This window comes from Hippoglossus stenolepis, chromosome 23 (assembly GCF_022539355.2).
Source record: "Hippoglossus stenolepis isolate QCI-W04-F060 chromosome 23, HSTE1.2, whole genome shotgun sequence".
NCBI classification, from domain to species: domain Eukaryota; kingdom Metazoa; phylum Chordata; class Actinopteri; order Pleuronectiformes; family Pleuronectidae; genus Hippoglossus; species Hippoglossus stenolepis.
Genome location: NC_061505.1, coordinates 12,206,851 through 12,230,512, shown reverse-complemented (window position 1 = coordinate 12,230,512; position 23,662 = coordinate 12,206,851). Strand labels below are relative to the sequence as shown.

At 42.5% G+C, this 23,662-nt stretch overlaps 2 protein-coding genes across 4 annotated transcripts in view; both read right to left on the bottom strand.

Moving 5' to 3' along the window:
- Positions 1–133: 133 nt before the first annotated feature.
- Positions 134–13,267, bottom strand: il13ra1 (interleukin 13 receptor, alpha 1). The gene is made up of 10 exons (XM_035148499.2): positions 12,114–13,267; positions 9,796–9,959; positions 7,961–8,126; positions 7,711–7,810; positions 6,313–6,470; positions 6,098–6,228; positions 5,684–5,849; positions 4,621–4,720; positions 2,993–3,077; positions 134–2,888 (listed from the first exon to the last, which is right to left on the bottom strand). Exons 1-10 carry the CDS (start codon positions 12,184–12,186, stop codon positions 2,796–2,798), a joined length of 1,236 nt encoding a protein of 411 aa, XP_035004390.1. The 5' UTR covers positions 12,187–13,267; the 3' UTR covers positions 134–2,795.
- A 2,565-nt stretch (positions 13,268–15,832) lies between these two features.
- The window catches only part of dock11 (dedicator of cytokinesis 11), a 56,916-nt gene continuing 49,086 nt past the window's right edge, over positions 15,833–23,662 (bottom strand). For 2 of the 3 annotated variants that reach the window (XM_035148496.2, XM_035148497.2), the window contains 6 exons: positions 22,970–23,116; positions 21,639–21,849; positions 20,908–21,098; positions 20,708–20,808; positions 20,452–20,590; positions 15,833–17,185 (listed from right to left, as the gene is read on the bottom strand). In XM_035148496.2, the coding sequence (XP_035004387.1) occupies positions 17,096–17,185; positions 20,452–20,590; positions 20,708–20,808; positions 20,908–21,098; positions 21,639–21,849; positions 22,970–23,116 (879 nt within the window). In that variant the 3' untranslated portion in view covers positions 15,833–17,095. Of the gene's footprint in view, positions 17,186–19,219; positions 19,239–20,451; positions 20,591–20,707; positions 20,809–20,907; positions 21,099–21,638; positions 21,850–22,969; positions 23,117–23,662 lie in introns of all 3 variants that reach the window. The other variant, XM_035148498.2, reaches the window with a different exon arrangement.

Here is a 23,662-nt window from a genome sequence, read left to right as displayed (position 1 = left end):
GAAACACAGGAACACACTTTCCAAGAGCCGTAAGCAATGGTTCTATGAATACACGGCCACACACCAACAAGTCTAACGTTATGGACAAGATCAGAGAAGACAACATGAGATCAGAGAAGACTAGGGAGATAAGTTAAGAAGATTAAGATAATGCACAGCTGTGAAGGCTTTAATGATAATAATAAAAAAATAAAAACATGATAAAATAATAACAATAGAGCAAGTGACACCCTGTACAGAAAGTAAAGCATATTAGATTTTATTACATTTGTAAGTATAGTACGGCCTATTTAGAACACATGTATTATACTTACAGAGGTTGAGTGATTAAATTACACTCTTCTGTATTTCTCTTTATAATGATTTATTTTGATGTATTTATATCAGATAAGGCAGAGCTAGAATGACTACGTGCACAAATACAATATGTGGCAATATCCAGTAATACACTTGTGTGTCAACATGCCGACATTTCCTCTTTTTAAAAGGAAGCTTTCTGTGTTATATTGTGGATGCATCTGAATACCGATTGTGTGACACTATATGTTGCTCCTCAGACCTTGTGGTTTTTTATTAGGTGGTAATAATGCGGACTAACACACACATTAAAATGGGAATAAGTTTGCGCAGCTGTCCTTATGAGGACTTTGTATTGACTTTCATTCATTGTGGAGAGCTTTATCGAAATATTCTCTCTGTAACCGTAATCATGACCAATTCACGCCTAGCCCTGACCTACCCACAATTCACATTTGACCATTATCTGTAACCAGGAGGTCAGAAATGACGCCTTGCCTCAGTTGGACCAGGCTTTGGCCGTCATGAGGTCTACAGGTCCTGACAAGGTCAGTGTTAATGCTGGAAACATGCACACACACACACATATAGTCCTATACACCAATATAAATATATGAGCAGGTATAGTATACAGTAAACATTTTATGTGGGCAGCTGCGGCTCAGGAGGTACAGTGGGTCACCCCGTAACGAGAAGGTCACTGGTTGGATCCCTGGGTGCTGTGTCTGTGCTGGCAGTGTGTGGGTGATGTGTGTTAAACAAACTGCTGCACACATGGATGTGTGTTTCAAGGACAAAGCTATATTGTATAGTGCGTTGAGTGGTCATCAAGACTATACAAATTAAGCCCATTCACAATATGAATATTAAAGGTATATATCTATGTATATAAGTATGGTTTCACAATAGTATACAATATGATGTGAATATCACATGTAATGTATACGTGTTAGCAAGGTATTCATAAAAGGAAGCTAATGGTGGTGTGGCACTTTGGGTGTGTATAGCAGACCGAATAATTACACAACATCATCAGAACTGACAGGCAAGTTGTAATCAAGTTGAATTCACTCACAATCCTCTTGCCCCCAAAACAATGTTGAAAGTTGTGTACAAAAGGTTGAAAAACGACCCGTAACACCACTAGTTATATTTTGAAACGACAAATCACATCGACTTATGTAAGAAAGTTGTTATTATCGTCCCCAAACGTGCAAGTCATGTGGAAACTTCAGCGTCTGCAGGCAATGTTCACGCAGGTACGTCTGTTTCCTAACTGACAAGTTAGTAAGAAATTAGATCTGTTCACATCTCCCCTGTAGCCACACCTATTACGTTTCACATTAAGAAAGAGTCGGCTCTTAAGAATTTCAGCACAAGCACAAGGGCACTGGCCTGATCAGTTCCGTGTAAAACAGTGTTTGTATTCATGCTGAGACATAACGAGACATCACTCCCTCACTAGGTTGCGTTTACATCACAGTCCATTGCTCTGAGGATATTGCTTGCTGCCTGTTGTCGAGCTGCCGTGGTGGCAGGCAACCCGAACAGCGGGTACCCAGGGATACAGCAGCTCCTCTTACTGGTAGGAAAGTGCCCAGTTAATGTACAGTAGCTCCCACTGGCCCAGTTGAATGGGCCCAAACGAATCCTCGTCTTCCTCCTCTGCCCTCAACCGGTTTGACAAGCTCTCTCATTGCGTTCCTCGGGTGTCCATAGCTTATTGGTCTTTTGACGAACGAGGAGGCTTGAGTTGCGGGTGTTCAGTCTGACATGTGTTTCCCACGCTCTCTCTCGCTTCCATGCCCACACTCTGCTCTATCAGTGAAAAGGCTTAATGCCCTTAAACATACAAAAATAACCCTCCAAGGATTGAGTCGTCTTCAACACCACCCCGTACTATGACTCCCTTAATAGCAGCTGAGATCCTTGTATTTGCCGCCCTCTAGCGGGTCAGAGTGGTACAGAACTGTGCTCAGGTCAGTACAGAACAGGTACAGCAGAGCTCATTTGTCAAACGTACAACAGTTACAGACTCGACGCTTCAATCAGAGGTCAGTAAAAAAATAAAAAAAAAAAGCTTTCAAGTCTGGTGTTAAACCACTACACACGTCAGTGATGAATTTACCCCAATCCAAACACCTCTCTGCAATGACCAACAAAGGGGCGACTCCACTGTTCTGGTTGCAAAAAGACTTCAGTTCCCATAGAGGTCTGGGTGAAAATGATTCCAAGTCTTGTAGGTCTCAATCAATAATTACAAGTCTTCTTCAATGCAGCACAATGTTCGTTTTGTAAATTATTGTCCCACTTAGAGTCAAGTAGACGATCCAGCACAGTAAGCATTGGGGCATGGACACAGTGTGACTGACAGTAACTATCGTCCAATGAGTGCAGGTCGCAGGTGCAGGTGGGCGTGCAGTGTATTCAAGCTCTCCGCCGGCAGCTCAGCACCCAAGGAATGACGGGGTCACGGGGGGTGGGGGGGTTGGTTCATGTCAGGAGTTTTCCTGCGGCGCGCCACTTTGGTTTATGAGGGTGACTTTGCAGGACTCAACGGCCTCTGGCATGGGCGTGTACAGATTTTCGGTCTGAAAAACACAATGAGTGTAATGAGTGTTTGTGGAGGCAGAGAAAGCCGGTGAGTGGAGCACACAGATTTTAATTAGTGCCTCGACAATATAGAAATAAATACCTTATGTTCTTTGTTTCCGCTCATCACCATTTCTTTGAATATTGCCGAGGGATCTGGTGTGTTGGGGCAAATAATGTCGCTGTGCCTACAGAACACACAAAAACAATCAGTTAAAGCAACCAGCACAAAATATTTCCACCACCAAAACATACAATTTACAATGTTCAAACAAGCAGCTGTTTATTTCCCTCCGATCACAAGTGGCCACGTACGAAGGACCACCTACTCAGCTGACGTCCTCTGACTGATACCTTTCTAAAAGTCTTCACTGCAGCTGCAGGAGATTCGTTCAGCGTCCCCTGACTCTCTCTCATGCCGATCAAAACAACATTATTTGGTCTTTGTTAGCACAAATGACATATACGTGTTAACACATGTACTCAGTGTTGGCCACTTGTGATCGGGTCTCTCAGGACAGAGGTGTGTACGGGGCCAGCGACATGAGTCCTCACAGGGATCTCTGCAGTGGCTTCCAGTGACCTGTAAACTAATTTGACCGCCTCCCTCCACTTTATTTATCCATTTTGCTCCTTGTAAACTTCACTCAGATGTTTGACTCACACGATGCAAAATTATGCACATGTCTGTTGAGGACAGAAAGTTTCTCTGTTCCCATCAACGTGTACAAACATGATTTTTGTGAAATTACACCTCAACAAGGGGGGCGATATGAAACTCGAGTGGGATGTGGAAACAAGCCGCCTAGTGTGTGCCCAACAGATACAAATCTGAACTGAAGGCTTACTTCAGGAACCTTTTACCTGATTATTGATTTCTCTGCCTCTACTCATTAGTTCTGGCTCTACACACCTACAGTATCTGAGGTCATGGGTGGGGCAGGTATTTTAAACAGTCCTACTGTTAGTTCACACATTAAACACACCCATCAACACTAATAAGAACATACTCGGTTACTTTCGTGGTAAAGTAGTAAAGTTGGAGGCTGCACAGCTTTTGGCAGAACTCCAGCAAAGTCAAATTGGGTTGCGAGAAACAGTCACTTGTCTTTTAGGTTTCAGTCATGTTCCTTCATGTTCAAGGGAAGTTTATTGACATACGTTAGTCACACATACGAGCTCTGTTTGTCGTCTAGCAACTGACCTCCTTTTGCACAAAGCTCAGGTGTTGCAATAATCTCAGTGACTGTTCCTTTTTGACACAGCCATTGGTATTGGAAACGTAGAACCCGGATGAATGCGCGTGAAGAAAGTGAATTTCTTCTTCTTCTTGGGAGCAGGGGCAACCGCCCTAACCCTCTTCTCATTAACAACCAGAAAGACAGAGTTTAAATATGATTACACAACTGTTCCTGGTCTCTCTCTCTCCTCTCCCCCCAATCGGTCGAGGCAGATATACATTTTTTGAATCTATAATTTTGTACGGTCTCTCTTAGAGATATAACAAGATAATATATGTTCTGCTTTGGCACTATACAAATAAAACTAAACTGAACGTCTTCATTGTCGCAGATCTCAAGTACTGTTTCATGAGAGCATGTGCAGCAACATCCGACTCTTCAAAACAGGTCGCAAGCTTCAGCGTGAAGCAAGTTGGACACCGCGAGTTTCCCCTTGCACCATCTACAGACGGTAAAATGCAATGTCTTCATTTCTGTTTCTCAAACCTACTTCCTGAAGCAGTAGCAGGACAGAATGATGCAGACGAACAAAATGGTGGGGATAATGATGGCCGCGTAGGTCAGCGTCCTGTCGGGAGGGTTGTCCGTACCTGTGGAGAGCGACAGACAAGTGTCAGCTTTTAAGGACAATTTTACAACGTATTCCTCAAGTCAGCAATTTTACTAAAACCCCAAATGCCCACAGCCTCCAACCCTTCAGCCAACCCGTGCAGAAACAACATTCCCGCAAATCAACTGCCGGTGTTCCATGCGATATCTGATATGAAGTCTCGCTGCAGACGACTGCGAGGTGAATACTGCGGGTCAAAGTTTACCCAAGATGAACTCAACACAGTGTATTTGCTTCGCCACAGGAAGCAAATGTTTTATTCACCCACTCACTCGCATCAATTGGAGGTGAACAGGAGGTTCACCACCGACACTTGCGTATGTCGTTACATTATTAACGTTTACTTTAGTAAATTAACACCAATGACAGAAACATCTGATTGGATCACGGTGATTAGTGCCGCATAATAGATCCTACAGTTACTAATTTTGGGGACACAGCTTTCTCTTGCTATGCACCAAAGATATGGAACAAACTTCCGCGACACATCAGACAAGCTACTTCTGTTGATAGTTTATGATCTAGCTTTTTATTAATTTTATCTATCTTACCATTGTCTTTATTCTCATTTTTTTAACTTCTCCTTATTATACCTTTTGCTAGTTTTATGTTTAAAAAAAAAAAATCCTAATTCTTTGTTTTATTGCTAACGTGTTCTTATTGATCTATCTTATTTCATGGCTTTGATTTTATTGTAAAGCACTTTGAGCTGCATTTCATGGATAAAAGGTGCTGTATAAATAAAATGTACTATTATTTTTATTATATTACAGTGTTCATCTCTGTCTGCAAGCTGATGTGAGAACACAGCAGGAGATCACCATGAGCGAGTGGGTGACTTCTCCGTAGATCCTCTGCAGGCCATGCCTAATAAAAGGCTTATATGTGCAGTAATTCTTGTTTTACAACTTTTGAATCCAGTGTAGTAAAGTTGATTGGTTACCATAAGGTACAATTTCACTCCAAAAGCCGACTACTCCTGTGCAATATTTGCTGGTAATCCATCTGGACCGGAACTCGTAACGGCAGTGACGGTTGTAGGGCATCTCATTCTGGTTCGAGGGCGTCTCATTCTGGTTCGAGTGCGTGTAGGTGAAGTTCCGGCATTTCTGGAAGAAAAAAAAATCACACACACACACAGGAGGACAGTTTGAAACTTCAGTATGTAGCCCTAATGGAATATGATGCAGTTGTCTGAATTTAAATGTTTGGCTTTAAACAGACACATGTAGATTTAGAAAATATTTGTACTGCAGACATGTTCCCTTTTGTGGTATTTGCACCAGAAAAATATGTCAATGTATGTCAAATGCAAAACCTCATTATTTAAGACAGGGAGAAAACGGTGACAACTTACTCTGGGCTCACTGCATTGTGTGTGGCACAATTCGTATATCCAAATACATTTTTCTCCAAACTTTGGAGGTGACCATGTTAACTTGAGGTGCTTGTTGTCTTCTCTGATCCTCAAGTCTGGTGAAGGTATTGCTGGGGAGATCGGAAGATGTTTTATATTTATTTTTCGACACATGTAATGACATCAATATAATTTATTTTGGAGATAAAACCAACCGAATCCAGGTTTGATGAAGCTCCATCCAATTTTGGACTCAATGTAAATGCAGATGTAAATGTCAGCGTCTTTCACGTAACAACCGTTCCTTGTTCCAGTGCTGTAAGGTTGAACACATGCTTTCAAACTGCCGTTGTTGTGAGTTGAGAGACAAGCCCTGAAGGGACAAAACGGAGAGGTGAGGAATGACGTCGGCAGAAGGAAAGTTGAACCACAAAGAGTTGCTGTGGTTTTGATCTTTATTGGCTAAGTCCTCACTACTTTGAAGAGGGACCATGGACGCCACAGTTCCTGCAGTCGCCACTAGATGCTTTCAAGTATTAAGATATGTCTCATTTACAGCACTGCCCGCCTTGAATTAAGAATGACAACGCCATGCACATGTAGCTGGATCAGCGGGAATGAAGTATCACGGTATCAATGTTTATGGTTTGTTGTTTGTTCATGAGGCATCACTCGGCAACACCACCTTTCAGACTGTACGAGCCAGTAAGGAGAAAGGATGGAGGGCTGCAGTGTGAATGCATCTCATTTGGCAGGTAGGGGGAGTTCATTTGTGCCAGTGTTGTTTGTGCCTCTTACATTCCGACATCTGCTGCCGCAAACAAATCCTATGACTCATCAACTCTGTCAGTGCTACATTAAAACTCAACGGCTAAATGCTTCCATCTCAGGCGACTACGTTTCAGGTGAAAAAAGCTGTTTTCGGATCAAAACTTTCCATCCCCCCTGTATTCTGACCTAGTAACATCGATACTGATGCTTATACATCTGCAGACATCTCATAGATACCAGGATTATTCATATATACCCTGAAGTTGCAGAGAAATATTATTCATAAAGAAATATAAAACAGATCATAGGCAGAACATATTCCCTACACACCTAGTCTGTATGTCCTCAGGGAATCCATCCCCTCTAAGCAACCTCCCAACTCCTCGAGCCGACTGGATTCACACGGCAATTAAGTTGGGTCAGAAGACTATTGTTAGAGAGTGGAAATATGTGGATTTCCCTCTGGCACATGTGTGGTTCTCTCAGCTTGGAGTGTAAGCGGCCAATGAGAAAATGTCTTTTAGGATTAATAATCAGGTGGATAGATAGTGGTTGAAATGGCACAAGTACCTGTCACAGCCCTTGAATCCTCTAATTTTTTCTTTTAATTAATTACTTTATTGTTATTTATTTATTTTCTCACTTTTTTATTCTGGGGTACTTTTATTTGGTGTGTATACATGTTTATGGATTTGTGTGTGTGTCTTTTTTCTATTGTAGTGCTAAAGTTTGTCTCTGTGTTTCTACATACAACCATTGGGGCCGTAATTGTTTTAAAATCAAATCAAGTGTTGACAATCATAAAAATGAAGTTCACTGACATATTGTATGTATGTTCTCACCTATAGGATATCGTCAGGTTCAGAGACGGATTCACCGGGATCCATGAACAGTTCAGTGCATCTTGTGTAATGAGACATTGGAAATCCCTCACCAATTCAGCTGTGTGGGACAAAAAAACAAAGGCGTCACATACATACAGTGCATGGAGAAGATTCAAGCCTGGTTCTAATGCATCTCAATGAATGCATGGGACAGAGCATCGAAATACAAAATCCCCAGTATGTTTACCTTCCACTTTCTGGCACTCACCTCGTGGCTCTTTTCTTTTAGCGGTTTCAGTCACAAAAGTGCTCGGACTCCAACCAGCGTAGGATGGTTCACAGATGGCATGAACAGTGTACGTGCAATGATCAGAATCCATGTTCTCTGTGACACAATTCTCGATGTGGTTTCTCCAAGTCAGGAGCTTCACCTGCTAAAATAAAAAACAACAACCTGGGCTTTAGTTATGATGACAGTTCGCTGACACATGTCTTATCTTCCTCTTTCCCTTTCTCTCTCATAGCAACCGGGCAGAGGCAGACAACCGCAAACCCAGAGCCCGGTTCTATTAAAGGTTTCAAGCAGATAAAATGGTTTGCTCATTGAAGACTCTGGGATAGGATATATATATATAGGATAAACAATAAGCCAAATGTCGTAAGTGCTTGAAGGAAGACGATATGTTTCAGTCCACAATGAATGCCAACTGATGTTATATATATATTAATCTGCATTGTTGATTCTATAAAATAAAGGTTTCCAAAATGGTTTCCGACAAATAGAAACTTCAATACTGATATGTCTTTGAAAGGCTCATATTAACCAATTTGCACAGGCCGAGTCATTATAAACTGTGCTACTATATAAGACAAAATATTAAATTGTTCAAATACACAGTTATTATTAATGCTTTCAATAGCCGACTCTCAAATCTTGGAAAACCTTGAACTCATGGCCAAGATTTTCCAAAACAGTTCCTCCTCAAAATTGAAGGAGAAGCTCAATGGCACCCAAGGGATTTAGTACTCCACTCGCAAAAACACACCCTGTACATTATGTGTGAAACACCAGAGTGCGACATGTCCTGAATCATAGGCCACCCAAAACATGCTTCCCACGATGCAACTTGATTGCATCTTGAAACCCATGTGCAAAGAAAAAAAAGGGCACATTACCCTGACGATTGTAATCGCTGCATTAACAACACCCCACCCAGCCTTATTGTTTTTCTGTACACATGTTTACCAGAAGGTGTGGTCCTTCATGTCGGATTGGGCGTTGTAACCTCTTTGATCAATATTTGTTGTGGTATTTTTGTAACATCTGTTTCATCGCTGATATTTTGATTTAACTGCTCTGAGTCGGTCAGTCATAGTCATTTTAAGTAAATTGCACACCAGGGTTGACACACCTGGCATTGGACTTGTTTACCTATGGTTGTATTGTTCTTACATTGTAAAATAAAAAGATTCTTTAGCAAACTAAAGCCTTCCTTCTGCAATGTCCATGTTGCCCATTTGATATTATGTTATACGGTGCTATATTATTATTTTATTGATAATTAATATGTTCTTGAATTAAAATGTCTTCAGTACGTTTTGAGCATCATCACATTTAAACAGTGCCACCACAATACTTAAAACTGCGATGGTGGTGGCAGGCGATCATGAATTATGAATACAACTAGATTGCTTTAATAAACAAAATAACCTCCTCACATATTCTATCATTACTGACAACACCTCTATCATTACAACTGTTATTACTGCCCCTCTGATTCTACAGTATATACGGATCCCTCACATGTGGCTCTCTCTGAGGTCTTCACGTTTTTTTTGCCCTTTTAAAAAGGGATTTCTTTGGTACTTTGTCCTCACTCTTGTTGAGAGTTAAGGGCAGAGGATTTCAAACCTTGTTAAGCCCTATGAGACACACTGATTTGTGAATATGGGCTATACAAATACAATTTGATTGATTAATTGAAGAGGGGTGAGTCAATCTATTTATAACTTTCATCACTTTTTGTTGTCTAAAATATGAATAAGATCAAAATCAAGTTCAGTTGTTGCATGCGACCTCCCACACTTGACAGAGAGATTTACCTCTTTTTTTTCTGGAAGTCGCTGCTCCTGCACCAGAACGAGCACGTATGTGATCTTACACTGGTCTGGCAGTGACTCAGGCTTTTCCCAGGACCAGGACATGTTCACAGCAAACTCATCGAGCCACTTGAGTGACAGGTTTGTTGGAGGAGGAAGCTGGTTCTCTGCGGGAGGAGATATTTAAAAGAGGTAGAAATTACCCTCTGCTGTTTCAAAACAAATGATGCTTTTCTGAAAGGTGAGTCCATGCTTTGACTGTGCGCAGCCAACTTCCGCACGACCAACATAGCACAAATCAAAGTATTTGCATAATCGATGACGTCGATTATGTCAATGCGTCGCCCCAGCCCTAATGAAGACCATCACCACCCAACCGGTCATGCTGGATGACGTTACAGGCAGCATAACGTTCACCACGACGCCTCCAGACTGTGCTCAGTGTGAACCTGCTCTCATCTGTGAATCGAACGGGGCAATTCTGGTGTTCACTGGTGAATGCCAATCGAGCTGCACGGTGCTGGGCTGTGAGCACAGGTCCCATTAGAGGACGTCGGGCCCTCGTGCCACCTCATGGAGTCTGTTTCTGACAGTTTGGTCAGAAACATGCACATCAGTAGCCAGTAGGTAATTTTTTAGGGCTCTGGCAGTGCTCCTCCTGTTCCTCCTTGCACAAAGTAGCAGATACCGGTCCTGCTGCTGGGTTGATGCCCTTCTACGGCCCTGTCCAGCTCTCCTTGTGAAACGGCCGGTCTCCTGGTATCTCCTCCATGATCTTGACACTGTGCTGGGAGACACAGCAAACCTTCTTGCGACCACACGTATGGATGTGCCATCCTGGAGGAGCTGGACTAACTTTGCAACCTGAGTTGGCTGCAGGTACTGCCTCATGTTACCAGTGGTGACAAGGACATGAGCAGAACACAGAACTAGAGAAGAATCAGTCAGGAAGGAGAAGGAGAGAGCAGCTGTCTGTGGCCACCACATGTAAAACCATTCCTTCAGGGGGTTGTCTTGCTTTTGCTTCCGTTGCACCTGTTGTCACTTTCATTTGCACCAAAGCAGATGAAATTGATTCACATCACTTGTGCTTTCTAAATGCACAGATTTATATCCCTGAGGTTTAACTGACTTGGTGTTATACTGTGTCCATTAAGTGTTCCCTCCATTATTTTAAGCAGTGTATATATGAATCTTAATATAGTTATACTATATAGCATACTCCTATTTATAATGCTACATCTTATATGCTTATTACAGTCTATAAATGCATCTATGTTTATTTCAATATCTCCTTACACATAATGCACAAATACAGTTTACATCCTCATGCAATCCTTCTGTGTCACTACACTTTAACCAGTTTCATCTCTCTAGAAATGACACTTCTGTTGGTAGTGAAAAGGTGTGTTTAATGTATGTATTCTCTGTATTTTTATAAAATGTTTAAATTGTATTGCCTATTTTATTCTCTTTTTTTTTTATTTCACGTGTTCTCTTCTCTTCCTCATTCTGACTTTCTACTGCTGTGAATTTCCCTGGCGTGGGATCAATCATATTTGATGGTGCGTGGAGCAGTTGAGTTACGCTCTGCAGATCAAATCCAAACACAGGCGGTTTAAAGTAACATGATCGTTATTCAGCAAAAACATTCACTCGAATTAAAGGCTCTGGTTTTTACATTACATACAAAATGTAAAAACGCTAGTATTTTCTGCAGTAACACTTCCCCCCCCCCCTCATCATACCCTTTATTTACGGTTTACATTTTATTTCAGTCATTTTTTTCTTTTCTAATTCACTTTGAATTTTCTTGTTCTTACTTCGCCTTCTGCATATTCTTCATCAAGTCAGGTTTCACACAGCCCCAAAGAAACATCAACACAAAACATGCAAAAATACATTTAAAAAAAAAAACAAAACACTATATTAGGGATTTTATTTAAGTTTCTTTGCTGTGACTTTTTTTGTCAAAGAAACACACCAAAAATGTAAACATGCAAAAAAAAAACGTGCAAAATAAACAATTGCAAACTCCACTGAAACATTATTTTTTTAAAAAAATGAAAAAATGACACATGCTTCAAACACATAAATTATATAAAAACAATTATATATCTTTAAAAAAAAAACAATTGAAGAGGTTAACTAATCAACCGGAAAAAGGAATGTAAACACCGAATAAAGCCAGTGAGCTGTCAGAAGCTGCCTGGTTAATACAGGCTGGTGGCGATTGACCGTCATGTGTTGATGACTCACGCCCTGTCCCCACTCACATCTCACATGTCGGTGATATGACAGGAATGTGACGGACTGTTTACCTGCATCGCAGCGGGAAACCGTCAACATGGCGCTGAGCGTTAAAGCGGCGAGGAGCCCCGGAGTCACCGTCATGTTTGTCCTCGAGCGTCTTTTTCGGTGCGTCGTCGGCTCAACTCCCCCCCCCTCTCTCAATTCCTGGTTTTCCACTCATTAAACAGATCCATCAGTGGCCACAGCGCCTAATCCGGTTGTGTTGGCGAGGCGGACCCAGGGAGAAAGACGTCGCGTCAAGAACAAGAAGAAAGTGAACGACGGGGGACAAAACAAAAACTGTGGATATCCAGAAGCGCACTTGTGGGTGTGTGTGGTCCACTCTACCGGGAAGGACCGGCGGGGAGGGGTTAGGATCGGAGTGGGCGGGAGCCCTCCTCTGGAGCCCGCGTGGGAATCGTTAGAATAAGCCTGCCTCTCTATCAGCAACCTGGGTCCATGAACTCCACCAGGAAGTAGCCCGGACCCAAATGAGGACGTGGATCAAGTTTCAACACAAGCAGCTGCTCGATACTTATCTCTTAATCACAACCTGCTTGGCATGTAGCACAAGGCTGTAAAGGCTCACCCTGGACTTGACTGACATAACCAGTTAAACCTGAAGCACTGATCAACACTGGGGGAAGACCCCACTGTCCTCTCAAGTAGTCAAATAAAAAAAATCACTGGAGGAGAGGACTGAAAAAAGGTTGTAGAACAACATCTCTAATGAAAACAAACGGTTAATCCTGCAGTTTGTCCCCAAGGCGGCAGACGTGCAATGCCACCTAGGCTTCAACTAATTCAAATGCGATAATTGGCATACATTCACCAATTGGCACTGCAGGTGAATAGGGTCAACAAGGAACTTCCCCGGTTATTGAGCTACATCAAGACAGTATTTTCTCCTGAAAATGTTATGTTTAATTATGCAGATGAGCTTGTTTGGTGAATTTAGGAGAAATCTACCTACAGGTACAGAAAGGGTACAGTAGAACAAATACCATCTAAATGTGTATTTTTGGAAGTTTTCTTTCCATTAGAGTTAAAGAGCAAAGCAGACCAAAATCAAAAAATTGACCAGTGCATGAAAAAACAATGTCAATGCCTCGAGTGTTCTGCCTTAAACAGTAACTGCATCATTTTTGATTGCCGGCTCCTGTAATAATAGTTCAAACTTCAAGACCTCTTTTGTAATGATATCAATGAAGTTTTACATTTTATTTTTCTTCAGTGTTCTTTCCAGTAAAACTAACACAATGAGTCGGAGATGTGTCATTGGGGTAGAGGTATTTGTACACCATGCTGCGGTGCTCCGGCTGGAAGCAGTAGCTGATAATCTTCTCCACCTCCTGGCAGCGCCTTTGGAATCGGAAGCGGTTAACGGCCGCCTCCTGCCAGGGGCTCCGGCGATCCTCCTCACCGCTGAGGAAGCGCGCCTCCACATGATCAGAGAATCGAACCTGACAGGGAGAAGAGGAGGATGAGGAAGTGAGAGAGGACAGAAACTATTAGTTTATTGATCAATCGATCAGTAATGACAAATTGAAGAACTTTTTTTTTCCTGTTTCCTGTTGATAAACATTCAAACTTTCCAACTATCAATTTAATTAAAAACCCAGTGAATGAAAACCTCTGGAAGAGGTGAGACTGACACAAGAGACACTGACCTTTTTGGCACTCTGGGACCTGAAGGAAGAAGATAAGGTGGAAGTGGAGGGGGTCGGGGCAGAGGCCTCGGGGAGGGCGTTGTCCAGCCTCTCCTCCTTCGTCCTGCATTCAGATGGAGATGGCACACTCTGAGAGGCCTTGTCGGGCCCTTGAAAGTTAAATGGGTTGTAGGGGTCTGGGGATCTGCTGAACGAGTTGAACAAAGAGAGGCTCTCAGCATCCTCTTCCTTTGTGTCTGAGTCCGAGGCCTCGTCATCGGCTTGGTTTTCCTCCTCCTCGTTGCTGCTGGGGAAGTCCATGATGGAAGGGATGGTTTCATTTTGGCTTTTTACCAGGATACAGCGTTGTGGCTGCAAGCAGTAGCCACTGCCCTTCACCTCCTGGCAGCGGTCCCAGGTCCCCTCCTGCCAGGAAGCATGGCCAGCGTTCTCAGAGCTGAGGATGAACTCCTCCCCATGATCACAGAATCGAACCTGACAGGGAGAAGAAGAGGAAGTGAAAGAACAGAAATTATTAGTGAATGACACAAAGAAGAAAAAAAAACAAATTCAGTTTCCTGTCGTTAAACATTAAAACTTTCAAACTATCGTTTTAATTTAAAACAGTGAACGAAAACCTCTGGAAGAGGCGAGACTGACACAAGAGACACTGACCTTTTTGGAGGGGGTCGGGGCAGAGGCCTCGGGGAGGGCGTTGTCCAGCCTCTCCTCCTTCTTCCTGCATTCAGATGGAGATGGCACACTTGGAGAGGCCTTGTCGGGCCTTTGATTTCTGAGCGGGGCTTGAAAGTTAAATGGGTTGTAGGGGTCTGAGGACCTGCTGAAGGAGTTCATCATATAGAGGCTCTCATCATCCTCTTCCTCCTTGCCTGAGACAGGATCTTCCCAGACACAAAGGCTGCCCACACTTTTGCACAAAGACTTCCGGGGGCCATCGGACTGCCAGTCAACCGTGCTGCCTGAGGCCTTGTCATTGTCTTGGCTCTGAACAAACATACAAGCTGTCTCTGCAGTGGGGGGGTTCGTCCCGTATTGCTGTGGACAGAGTTGGTTTGTCTCCATCCAGTCTTCAGCTGAGGACAAATCTGACAGCAGGCTCATCCCTGGGCTTTTCTGACAGTTTAGGGCAGCTGGGGTGACTCCATGCCCGCTGGATATATGTCTGTCAGTCATATTTGTAAACAAGTTGATCAGTGTAAAATCATCATTTTGTAGTTTGGTTTAGTGGCAGGTGGCAACCATCACATGCCTTTGCCTTTTAACTTCTTGCCATCTCCTTTATAACATAGGGTAATAAGAGAAAAATCCATTATCAAGAAGTAAAAAGGCCAAGATCACAGGCATGTGATGATGTCACCAGGTCATTGGGAGACATCGCCATTCTAGAAGCCTCTTATAGCAACAGAAACGGTTCAACATTTATAATCAGGTGTGGAGAGTATAAACAGATTCACCGATTAAAATCGATCCTCATTTGAATGATCCACTTTTGATTCATAAAATGGCTAGATCGATCTTTATATATGCCTTTTCCCTTGAGTGACCCCATTGTTTTCCTGTTTCTGTTAAATGCTTCTGATTTGAACATACTCCTGCAGCATTCTTCGTGTGTCAAAGGCAAACTCCAGAAAATGTCCAATTTTCTGGAGTTCATGTCTGAAAAGAGAGCCTGCTTAATTCTACACTTTACAACAGTTTTTGAGTCAAGTGTGGGCGGAACTTTGCAGCAACTGTTTTTTGGGCCCTCATCCTGTTTCAACATGACATGTACAGAGAAGACAAGAAATTGTTGTTCTCAGTTTTGTTGTGGAAGACGCTGACTCAGGCCCTGAACTCAATACCCTCACTAAAACATCAGTGGGGTAACATGACATGTGTGAAACAGATTTTTTTTCAAGGGTGATTACAGCATCCATTTCAGTGGCTCTCCTGCAGCTTTCAATCATGTTGCACAACCGCCTGCGGCAGATGGCGCAGCACAGATGTCTAACACATCTAATCCAAAGTTAAAGAGTGAACTCCATGACAACCTGGCATCCTCTGCAGTGCTACCAGATAAACACTGTCCCCAGTCTCAATTGCTTTCCCAAGTTTTATTGGAAAAAAAAAACGCTTTACAAAGTAAGGTTGACAGGCAGCAGCACTTGTGAGTACAATGCAGTAAAAATGAAAAGAAAAAAATCTCTGCTAGGACAGACTTTGGACCGAACAAGAGTCCCAAATTTTACAAATATAATTACATACAGTACGTACAAACATACATGGATACAGAATTCAATTTACAGCTAATTATGTACACGTACTTAAATATTATTCATTCAATCTGCTAATTTCAGTGTAGCACTTGTGAAATACTGTGAATAACCAGCAAGTGGTGGTTTTTATTTATTTAGATTAAAGGCAGAGCACAAAGGCACTGGATGTACTCCCAGCTGAGAGGAAGCCGTCACTTTCTGTCCTGAAGTAAATATTATCACAGCTGCTGTGATCGGTGTGTCCTGTCCTCAAATTTCAATTTCTGAACTCCCGGAGAATACTGTTGTGTTGATAGTTACGAAGCACTGATAGAATTTTTTCATCTTCTTGCCTGGTTTGACAAAATTCATTACAAATCTAGGACAGTATGATTATTGCCAATAGATTTTTTTATATATAAAATGTGATGAAGCTACTTTTAAACTTTGCAAATCCTTAAGAGCAGCTTTATTACACAGTATTAAAACAACCCTGAGGTCTGTCCCGTGTCAAACAAACTGGGTTTATAACTTTGGCCCAATGCTCCACAAACGTGACATGTGTGAATCACAATCTGCTGGGCATGCAACACAAGGCTGTAAAGGCTCACCCTTGGCTTGGCTGATTTGGATCCATGTTACAGCAGAACCAGTCAAGCTTTGATACTGATCATCCTGTTTAGAAACACACTGGGGGAAGACACCGCTGTCGTCTAAACAAGGAGTGAAAAAAACTCACTGCGGAGAGCGCCGTGTCCTGCATAGCTCTAAAGGGAAACATTGCAGAGAGAGGACTGAAAAGAAGTTGTAGTACATCTCTCTGGAATGAAAACATTTGATCCTGCAGTTTGTCGCCAAGGCGGAAGAAAAAAGTGCAATGCTACCTAGCATGACTCTGCACAACACCTCAACCTGACATGCTGACCATTAGTTGGTGCTGCTGCGTTACATTCTCAAAAACACTGCTGCCGTATTTTATGTTTCTGCCCTCCCAGACCATCGACGGCACGTCCAGGTCCATTTGAAGGAGAAGTGAGAGGATATAAAGTACATAGGGGCGAGAGGCGGCAGGGGGCGATGGGGTGCGGAGGGGGATGAGTTCAGAGGTCAGCCCAGGTCGGTTGACGTCCCGCTGATGGCACAAAACACGTGACAAGAGTTTTGTAACAGGGAGCGCATCATGTCCTCCTGGTAGATCTGGGGTCAGAGCAGGACATCAACAGGATGAGGGTCAGTTCTTGCACAAAGACAAAGGTCACGCCCACACCCACACCCACACCGACACACACACCCACACCCACACCGACACACACACCCACACCCACACCGACACACACACCCACACCAACACACACACCCACACCCACACCGACACACACACCCACACCCACACACACACCCACACCAACACACACACCCACCACACCCACACCCACACACACCACACCAACACACACACCCACACCCACACACACACACACCCACACCGACACACACACCCACACCGACACACACACCCACACCAACACACACACCCACACCCACACCGACACACACACCCACACCAACACACACACCCACACCCACACCACACACACACCCACACCGACACACACACCCACACCAACACACACACACCCACACCGACACACACACCCACACCGACACACACACCCACACCCACACCGACACACACACCCACACCGACACACACACCCACACCAACACCCACACCCACACCACACACACACACCCACACCAACACACACACCCACACCCACACCGACACACACACCCACACCGACACACACACCCACACCAACACACACACACACACCCACACCCACACCGACACACACACCCACACCGACACACACACCCACACCCACACCGACACACACACCCACACCAACACCCACACCCTAACTCTACATTGACCATTAACATAACCATAAACTAAACCTTACCTAGCCCAAACTATATACTAACTGTAACCTAAAACTAACCAAAACCTAACCTTAACCTAACTTTTAACTAACCTTAACCTAAACTAACTATGACCTTAACCTAAAGGACACACACACACAGTCAAATCAGCCAAATTTCACACTCGTTGATAGGATGATGGGATGTGACACTATGAGGTTCAACACATAAGCTGAACAGTGACAAAAAAACGTTTATATGATGAAACACATAAAACAAAGCTATTAATTACACAAGTTTTTTTTTAATTATCATTATGATCTTTGTTGCAGCTTGATGCCATATAAATACATTTGGAGGGTATTTCTTTTACATGTTTTCACATTATATCAGTATTGTCCGCTCCTCATCGACTACCTACCAAATTCAGGATTGATTTTAAAGGTTTTTTTGCTCATTTTTTGGATTTAAAGGTTCAGTGTGTAGAATTTAGTGACGTCTAGTGGTGAAGTTGCATGTTGCAGCTGAATCCCCCTCACATCACCCTCCCCTTCCAAACACTTTTTTTCGTTTGAATGTTTGAATAATAAAGAAACCTCTGCGCCCTTCACAAAAAAACCTGCCCCACCATGTTTACACTCACTTCTACCCAAAGGATTGACTGTCTCTTGAAGGAAACGTCATTAAAACTGTAATAACAAACACAGCAGCCCATCATAACTAAAATATATGTGATAACTAAATTATGTCCCATCAACTTTATCATTTAACTGAAACATACAGTATATGGAAGTAATTCACGGTAGGGTTTCTGCAGCACTTCTTTCCTCTTCATGTCCCAATAGCCATCAATCCATAAAGTTGTCTCATTAAAAAAGATAAGTCTGCGTCTGTGGCCCTTGCAGGTATGTAATAAACACAACCTTTCATTTTAGAAGAAGGAATCAAATAAGCTGGCGTTCCCTTCTGTCACTAATTAACCTGCCTGCCTGCACCCTGCCCATGCATGACTGGAGCCCTCAGCCAAGATGACGAGAGCCAGAGGTTATGGATCAAATCGGCTTGTAGCAGTTGTCAGGTAGTGCACGTTCATGTGTTTTCGGGGCGTAGCTTTGACCAAAGCTCAGATGGGAGGGGATGGAGTGTATCGGTGTCATTTTTTTCAAAGTATGGCCTGTCCTTTCTAACTTTTCCAGTTTTACCAACCCTCGCTTTTAACTAGGAAGGTGCATTAATGAATAACTTAAACAATAAAAAGAACAAAATGACATACTTGAGCTTCAACAGACTTAATGATCACATTACCTGTTTTTTTCCCTTATAGCTAAAGGTCAGCACATTGGAGAGAAGAAGTCAGACCAGTTAGTTTAATGGAATGAGAACAGCTCAACCAAAATAACACCTCCACCATGTGTGACAGCAATACAGCCATGACTCATTCAGACAGAAAAAAAACGCACAGACTTGTTTGGCAATAGTTAAGTGACTAACAGCAGCTAAAGTCAAGTATGCCATGTACACGCAAACAGAATCAAATAAAAGGCCTTAGTCATTGCACAGCAGGACAAGGAAATTCAGCATGTCTACTTGAGTGGTACATACAATATATATAAAACAATACGCAACAGAAATGGCACATAGTTAAACATTGTTCAGAGGAGAGGAAAGCTGCTGCGTCTCTGCACGCCGCCAACTTCTCCTAAAACCTTGTCACACAACAGCTAAGCTAGCTCCATCTTCAACTCCTGCCTTGGTAGAATCAGCTCGATTCTGCCAATTGTCAGGGCAGGGCTTGTTCCAGGAGAAAATTCAGCAATGCTAAATCAACACCGCTGTATGGTGCAAGTGCAGGTCTGATCAGGACCAGTGTTAAAACAATATGCATCTAGAAGTATCAGTAAGTTCATAACATAAACAGCAGGGTTAATCCAGTGATAACAGCTCTGTGTAATGTAATTTGCCCCTCCACCCCATTCTGATCATTTGTATTTATGAAAATAAACCACAGCACTGTGACGCCAAGGTCATAATGGGTACAATGTAATAATAGTCTCCAGGAAGCTGTTTAAAAACAGGTTTTATTCGTGTAGTCATATATTATATCTCGCAGGATCAAACCATGAAGGTAGTTTTGGTTTTCTTTACTTCTGTCCAGAGGTAAAGCTTTCATGCTGCTGCTGAATTTCGACAATGTCCTTTCTTTTAATCCCGTGTGCAAATTCTATTTGTGTCAACTGTCTGACAGAAAACTCAAGACACATAAAACCAGAACCTTTTTGCACGGTCAATGTTACAAAATATGTATTTAATATTTGTATGTGACCCAACCAATGAATAGAATACGCAGCCGTTAAATTTCTCAAGGCAACATTTGCTAATGGATTTATTGTCATGGATTGTTGAGTGACACAATCCCAGGAAGTTGCAATAATCTTACTCAAGACGCCGAAAAGGTACAAAACAAGTCTCTAAATGCATTTGTTTGAGTGTGAACCCCCCATCAAAATACTTTCTGGAGCAAAGAAAAATAAGTGTACCTGTTCATGGATGATGTCCGACAACTCTTTCACCATTTCCTTGAAGTTGCCCTTCAGGCCCTCATGGTACTCGAACTGATCCTCTTTAATCAGACGCTCGTTGATGTCCAGAGCCATGCTGCAAGCCTCCACGAAGCGTCTGCAAGTATTCAAAATGAAGTCCAATTCACTTGATAAGAAACTTAAAGGAAATGAGAAAAGAGGACGATCTTGAAAACCACTATACACAGAATAATGGTAATGAGAAGAAGGGTACCTGAAAATGTCCTTAAGGTCTTTTACTTTCTTGTTACCAGATTGATTGATTTTACTGTCATCAAGGAATGCTCTGGCATAGGCCATAGGACCTGCATTCACCTGCAACAAAACAAAATGTTGAGCATTCTTATTTGGTGCATAAACAAGTAATAATCAGCATGTTTGAAGAAGATTCAATTTTTTATTATTAACTCAGACCTGCACTGACACGCAGCCCTGCAGTTTGAGCTGCAGCTGGATCATGTCGACTTCCTGGCTGGAGCAGAGCTTGATCAGCTCGGCCGTTCGCGCCTTCATCTCATCAATGGCCACATCCACCGGCTTGAGCTCCACATGGTTCTCTCTTAACACCTCCACACGCTTCTTCACGTACGGGAAGGCGTTGGCGGCTGTAGAGACGGGAGGGAAGGCAAAACAGACACGGTCATGCACAAACTTCCAGAGAAAAAGGTCGACTTTAAATGACGATTCAGGCCACTGTAAACAGGCTGAGAAATTAACCAAAGCCTTCGTTGTTTTGTCTGTTCTGTAGCATTTCCACTCTGACTCAGTCTGAGAGGCTGAGGACTCTCTTGGTTAACCACTACTGTATGTACCAGAGATGATGTAGACCGATCTAAGATCAAAATTCCACTGACCAGCTGTTGATGTTAACTCCCATTTAGGTGGTCACAGCCCTGCTTACGTGTACAAAGCAATGAATGTGCAGAGCGAAAAAAAAAGCTATTACAACTCAACAATAAAATATGCATTAAAAGCTCATTAATGTTGTGTATTTTCGAGTATGAGGTACTGTGTGTATTTGTGATGTTAAATACAGGGAGTTTTAGAACCCAACACTGTCTCATCACTGTATCACATCCCTTTCCCAATCAATAGGCTTCTAACACTACAACAGAGCGGTTTGCTTGCGAGCGCATCTCACGCACTTGTGAGTACGATCCTCCTCTTGCACTGCTCCTCCACGCCGCCGTGCTTTTTGCCCGACAGTGTGTACGGCGCCTCGAACACGAAGCGGCTGATGTTGTGGCATTTCTCGAAGTCCGTTTTCTTCTCTGGCGCCTCCTTCTCCTCAAAGTACGGCTTGACAAACGTCACCTGGACGTAAGCAAACTTGTGGTCCAGGTCCTTGGGATTCACCTATGGGGCAAGCACACCGTTAACACAATGCAGGTCGAGTCAAATTGATTTTTAAAATCAACAGGTGTGGAAATCAGACATGACAAAAGCATATAAGGTGTTAGAAGGTATTACAATAGCATGAGAAATAGGATAGAAATGTTTTATTTCAAGAAACACGTTTGACCCAACTAATGGCCTGCTTGAAATGCAAAAAGGGGTCTTTAAGATTGGTGAGGCTTAAATCAGACTTGTTGAAAGTGAGTAATGAAAAAGTCATCCAAAATCCACTCTCTAGACTTTCTTAACCCTTTGTTACACAAGGGGTCAAAAGTGACCCGACTCAGTGTTTCTTTGCTATATCTTCATTTAATATTCCAGGTATTCATTATTTATCTTGTTTGATTACCACAAATCATTATTTGTATTTATCCTTTCTTACTTTATTTCTACATCACTTTTAAACATGGGTCAAAAATGAGGTGCTCTGTATTCACTACAGAGCACCTGACGTACATTTCACGCAGCTGCTTTTGCAAATCTGATGCACGTAAGTCTTATTTTACAATCCATTACTAGTGAGAAAGAGAACTATGTAATACTAACTAGCTGTTATCTACGATAGCTAGATCAACACAAAATAAAACTTGAAATAGAACAGTATATACTAAATAGACTGATTTATGTGCAGTTGTAAATGTTCTTGTGCTTTTTTATTTTATTTTTCCAGAGTGATAGTATGCTGGTTGCAATCATTCCAGATTTACGGCTGAAATGGTCATAAAGATGCTACATGAACAGGACGAAATTTATGGTCTCGATTCATGGTCTGAAATCTCTAATGCTGATGACCTAGAATATGTTCCACAGGATCAAGCTGGAGTTGTGGGTGTGTCTTGGAATCCAGCTCTCCTGACCCGGTCCAATAGATTGAGTAAAAATGGGTCTTACTGGAACTAGCATCCCTCCACTCAGAAAAGAACAAGAAGTCAAAACATTCTGAGGAGCTGCCCAGGACCTGCCCCTGGTTCAACAGCAACAGATTCTCAATTCACACAAGAGCAGGGCTGCAATGCCAAATGAAATATTTTCATTTCTGACCGTTTCTTCCAAGTGACCATTCTCTATGTATCTACCGCACCTTGTTGGAGTCCTGTATTATCTTGACGTTTTCTGGCCCAAATTTCTCCCCGTAGAGCGACAGCAGCCGCTGAGAGATTTCTGAAAGGCCAGTGAGTTTGGGCTCTTTGTAAATGTATTCCTTCCCATCCTCTTCCTCGAAGAAACCCTGTGAGAAATACACATCTGGTTTGAGTTATGAATAAGAGTAGGGTCCATCCAACTGGAGGGAATGCAAATACATGAATAATCCATTTGGTTCAGGAGAAAGTCTGATATAACAACAACAAATCCGACTTGCTTCTCTTGCTGTTGGATTTGGGATTATCTTTCTTTTTACACATCATATAACGCTTTGTTTTTAAATATACTTAAAAGTTAAAGAACTTGCCAAGTGTAACCTACATCATTAACTGTGCCTATTGTATATTTTGTTTAATACAAGAATTATACCGACTATCATATTAACAGTCTAAAATTGCATTGTCTGCATTGTCATTTTAACAAACAGTGTAGCCTCAGTGACGGCCTCTTCCCGAATCCATTTGAATTGTTTCTTCACCAGTTACCTGCCCGCTTTGATTGGATCAGTGGACCAATTCTCCTCTTGTTACTTGTACATTACTTGTAAAAGTATTTTAAAAAAAAAAACGGGAAGTATGAGGGAACGGTCACATATGCAAATGCCAAGCAAATATCAAAGTTCCCCAAAGTT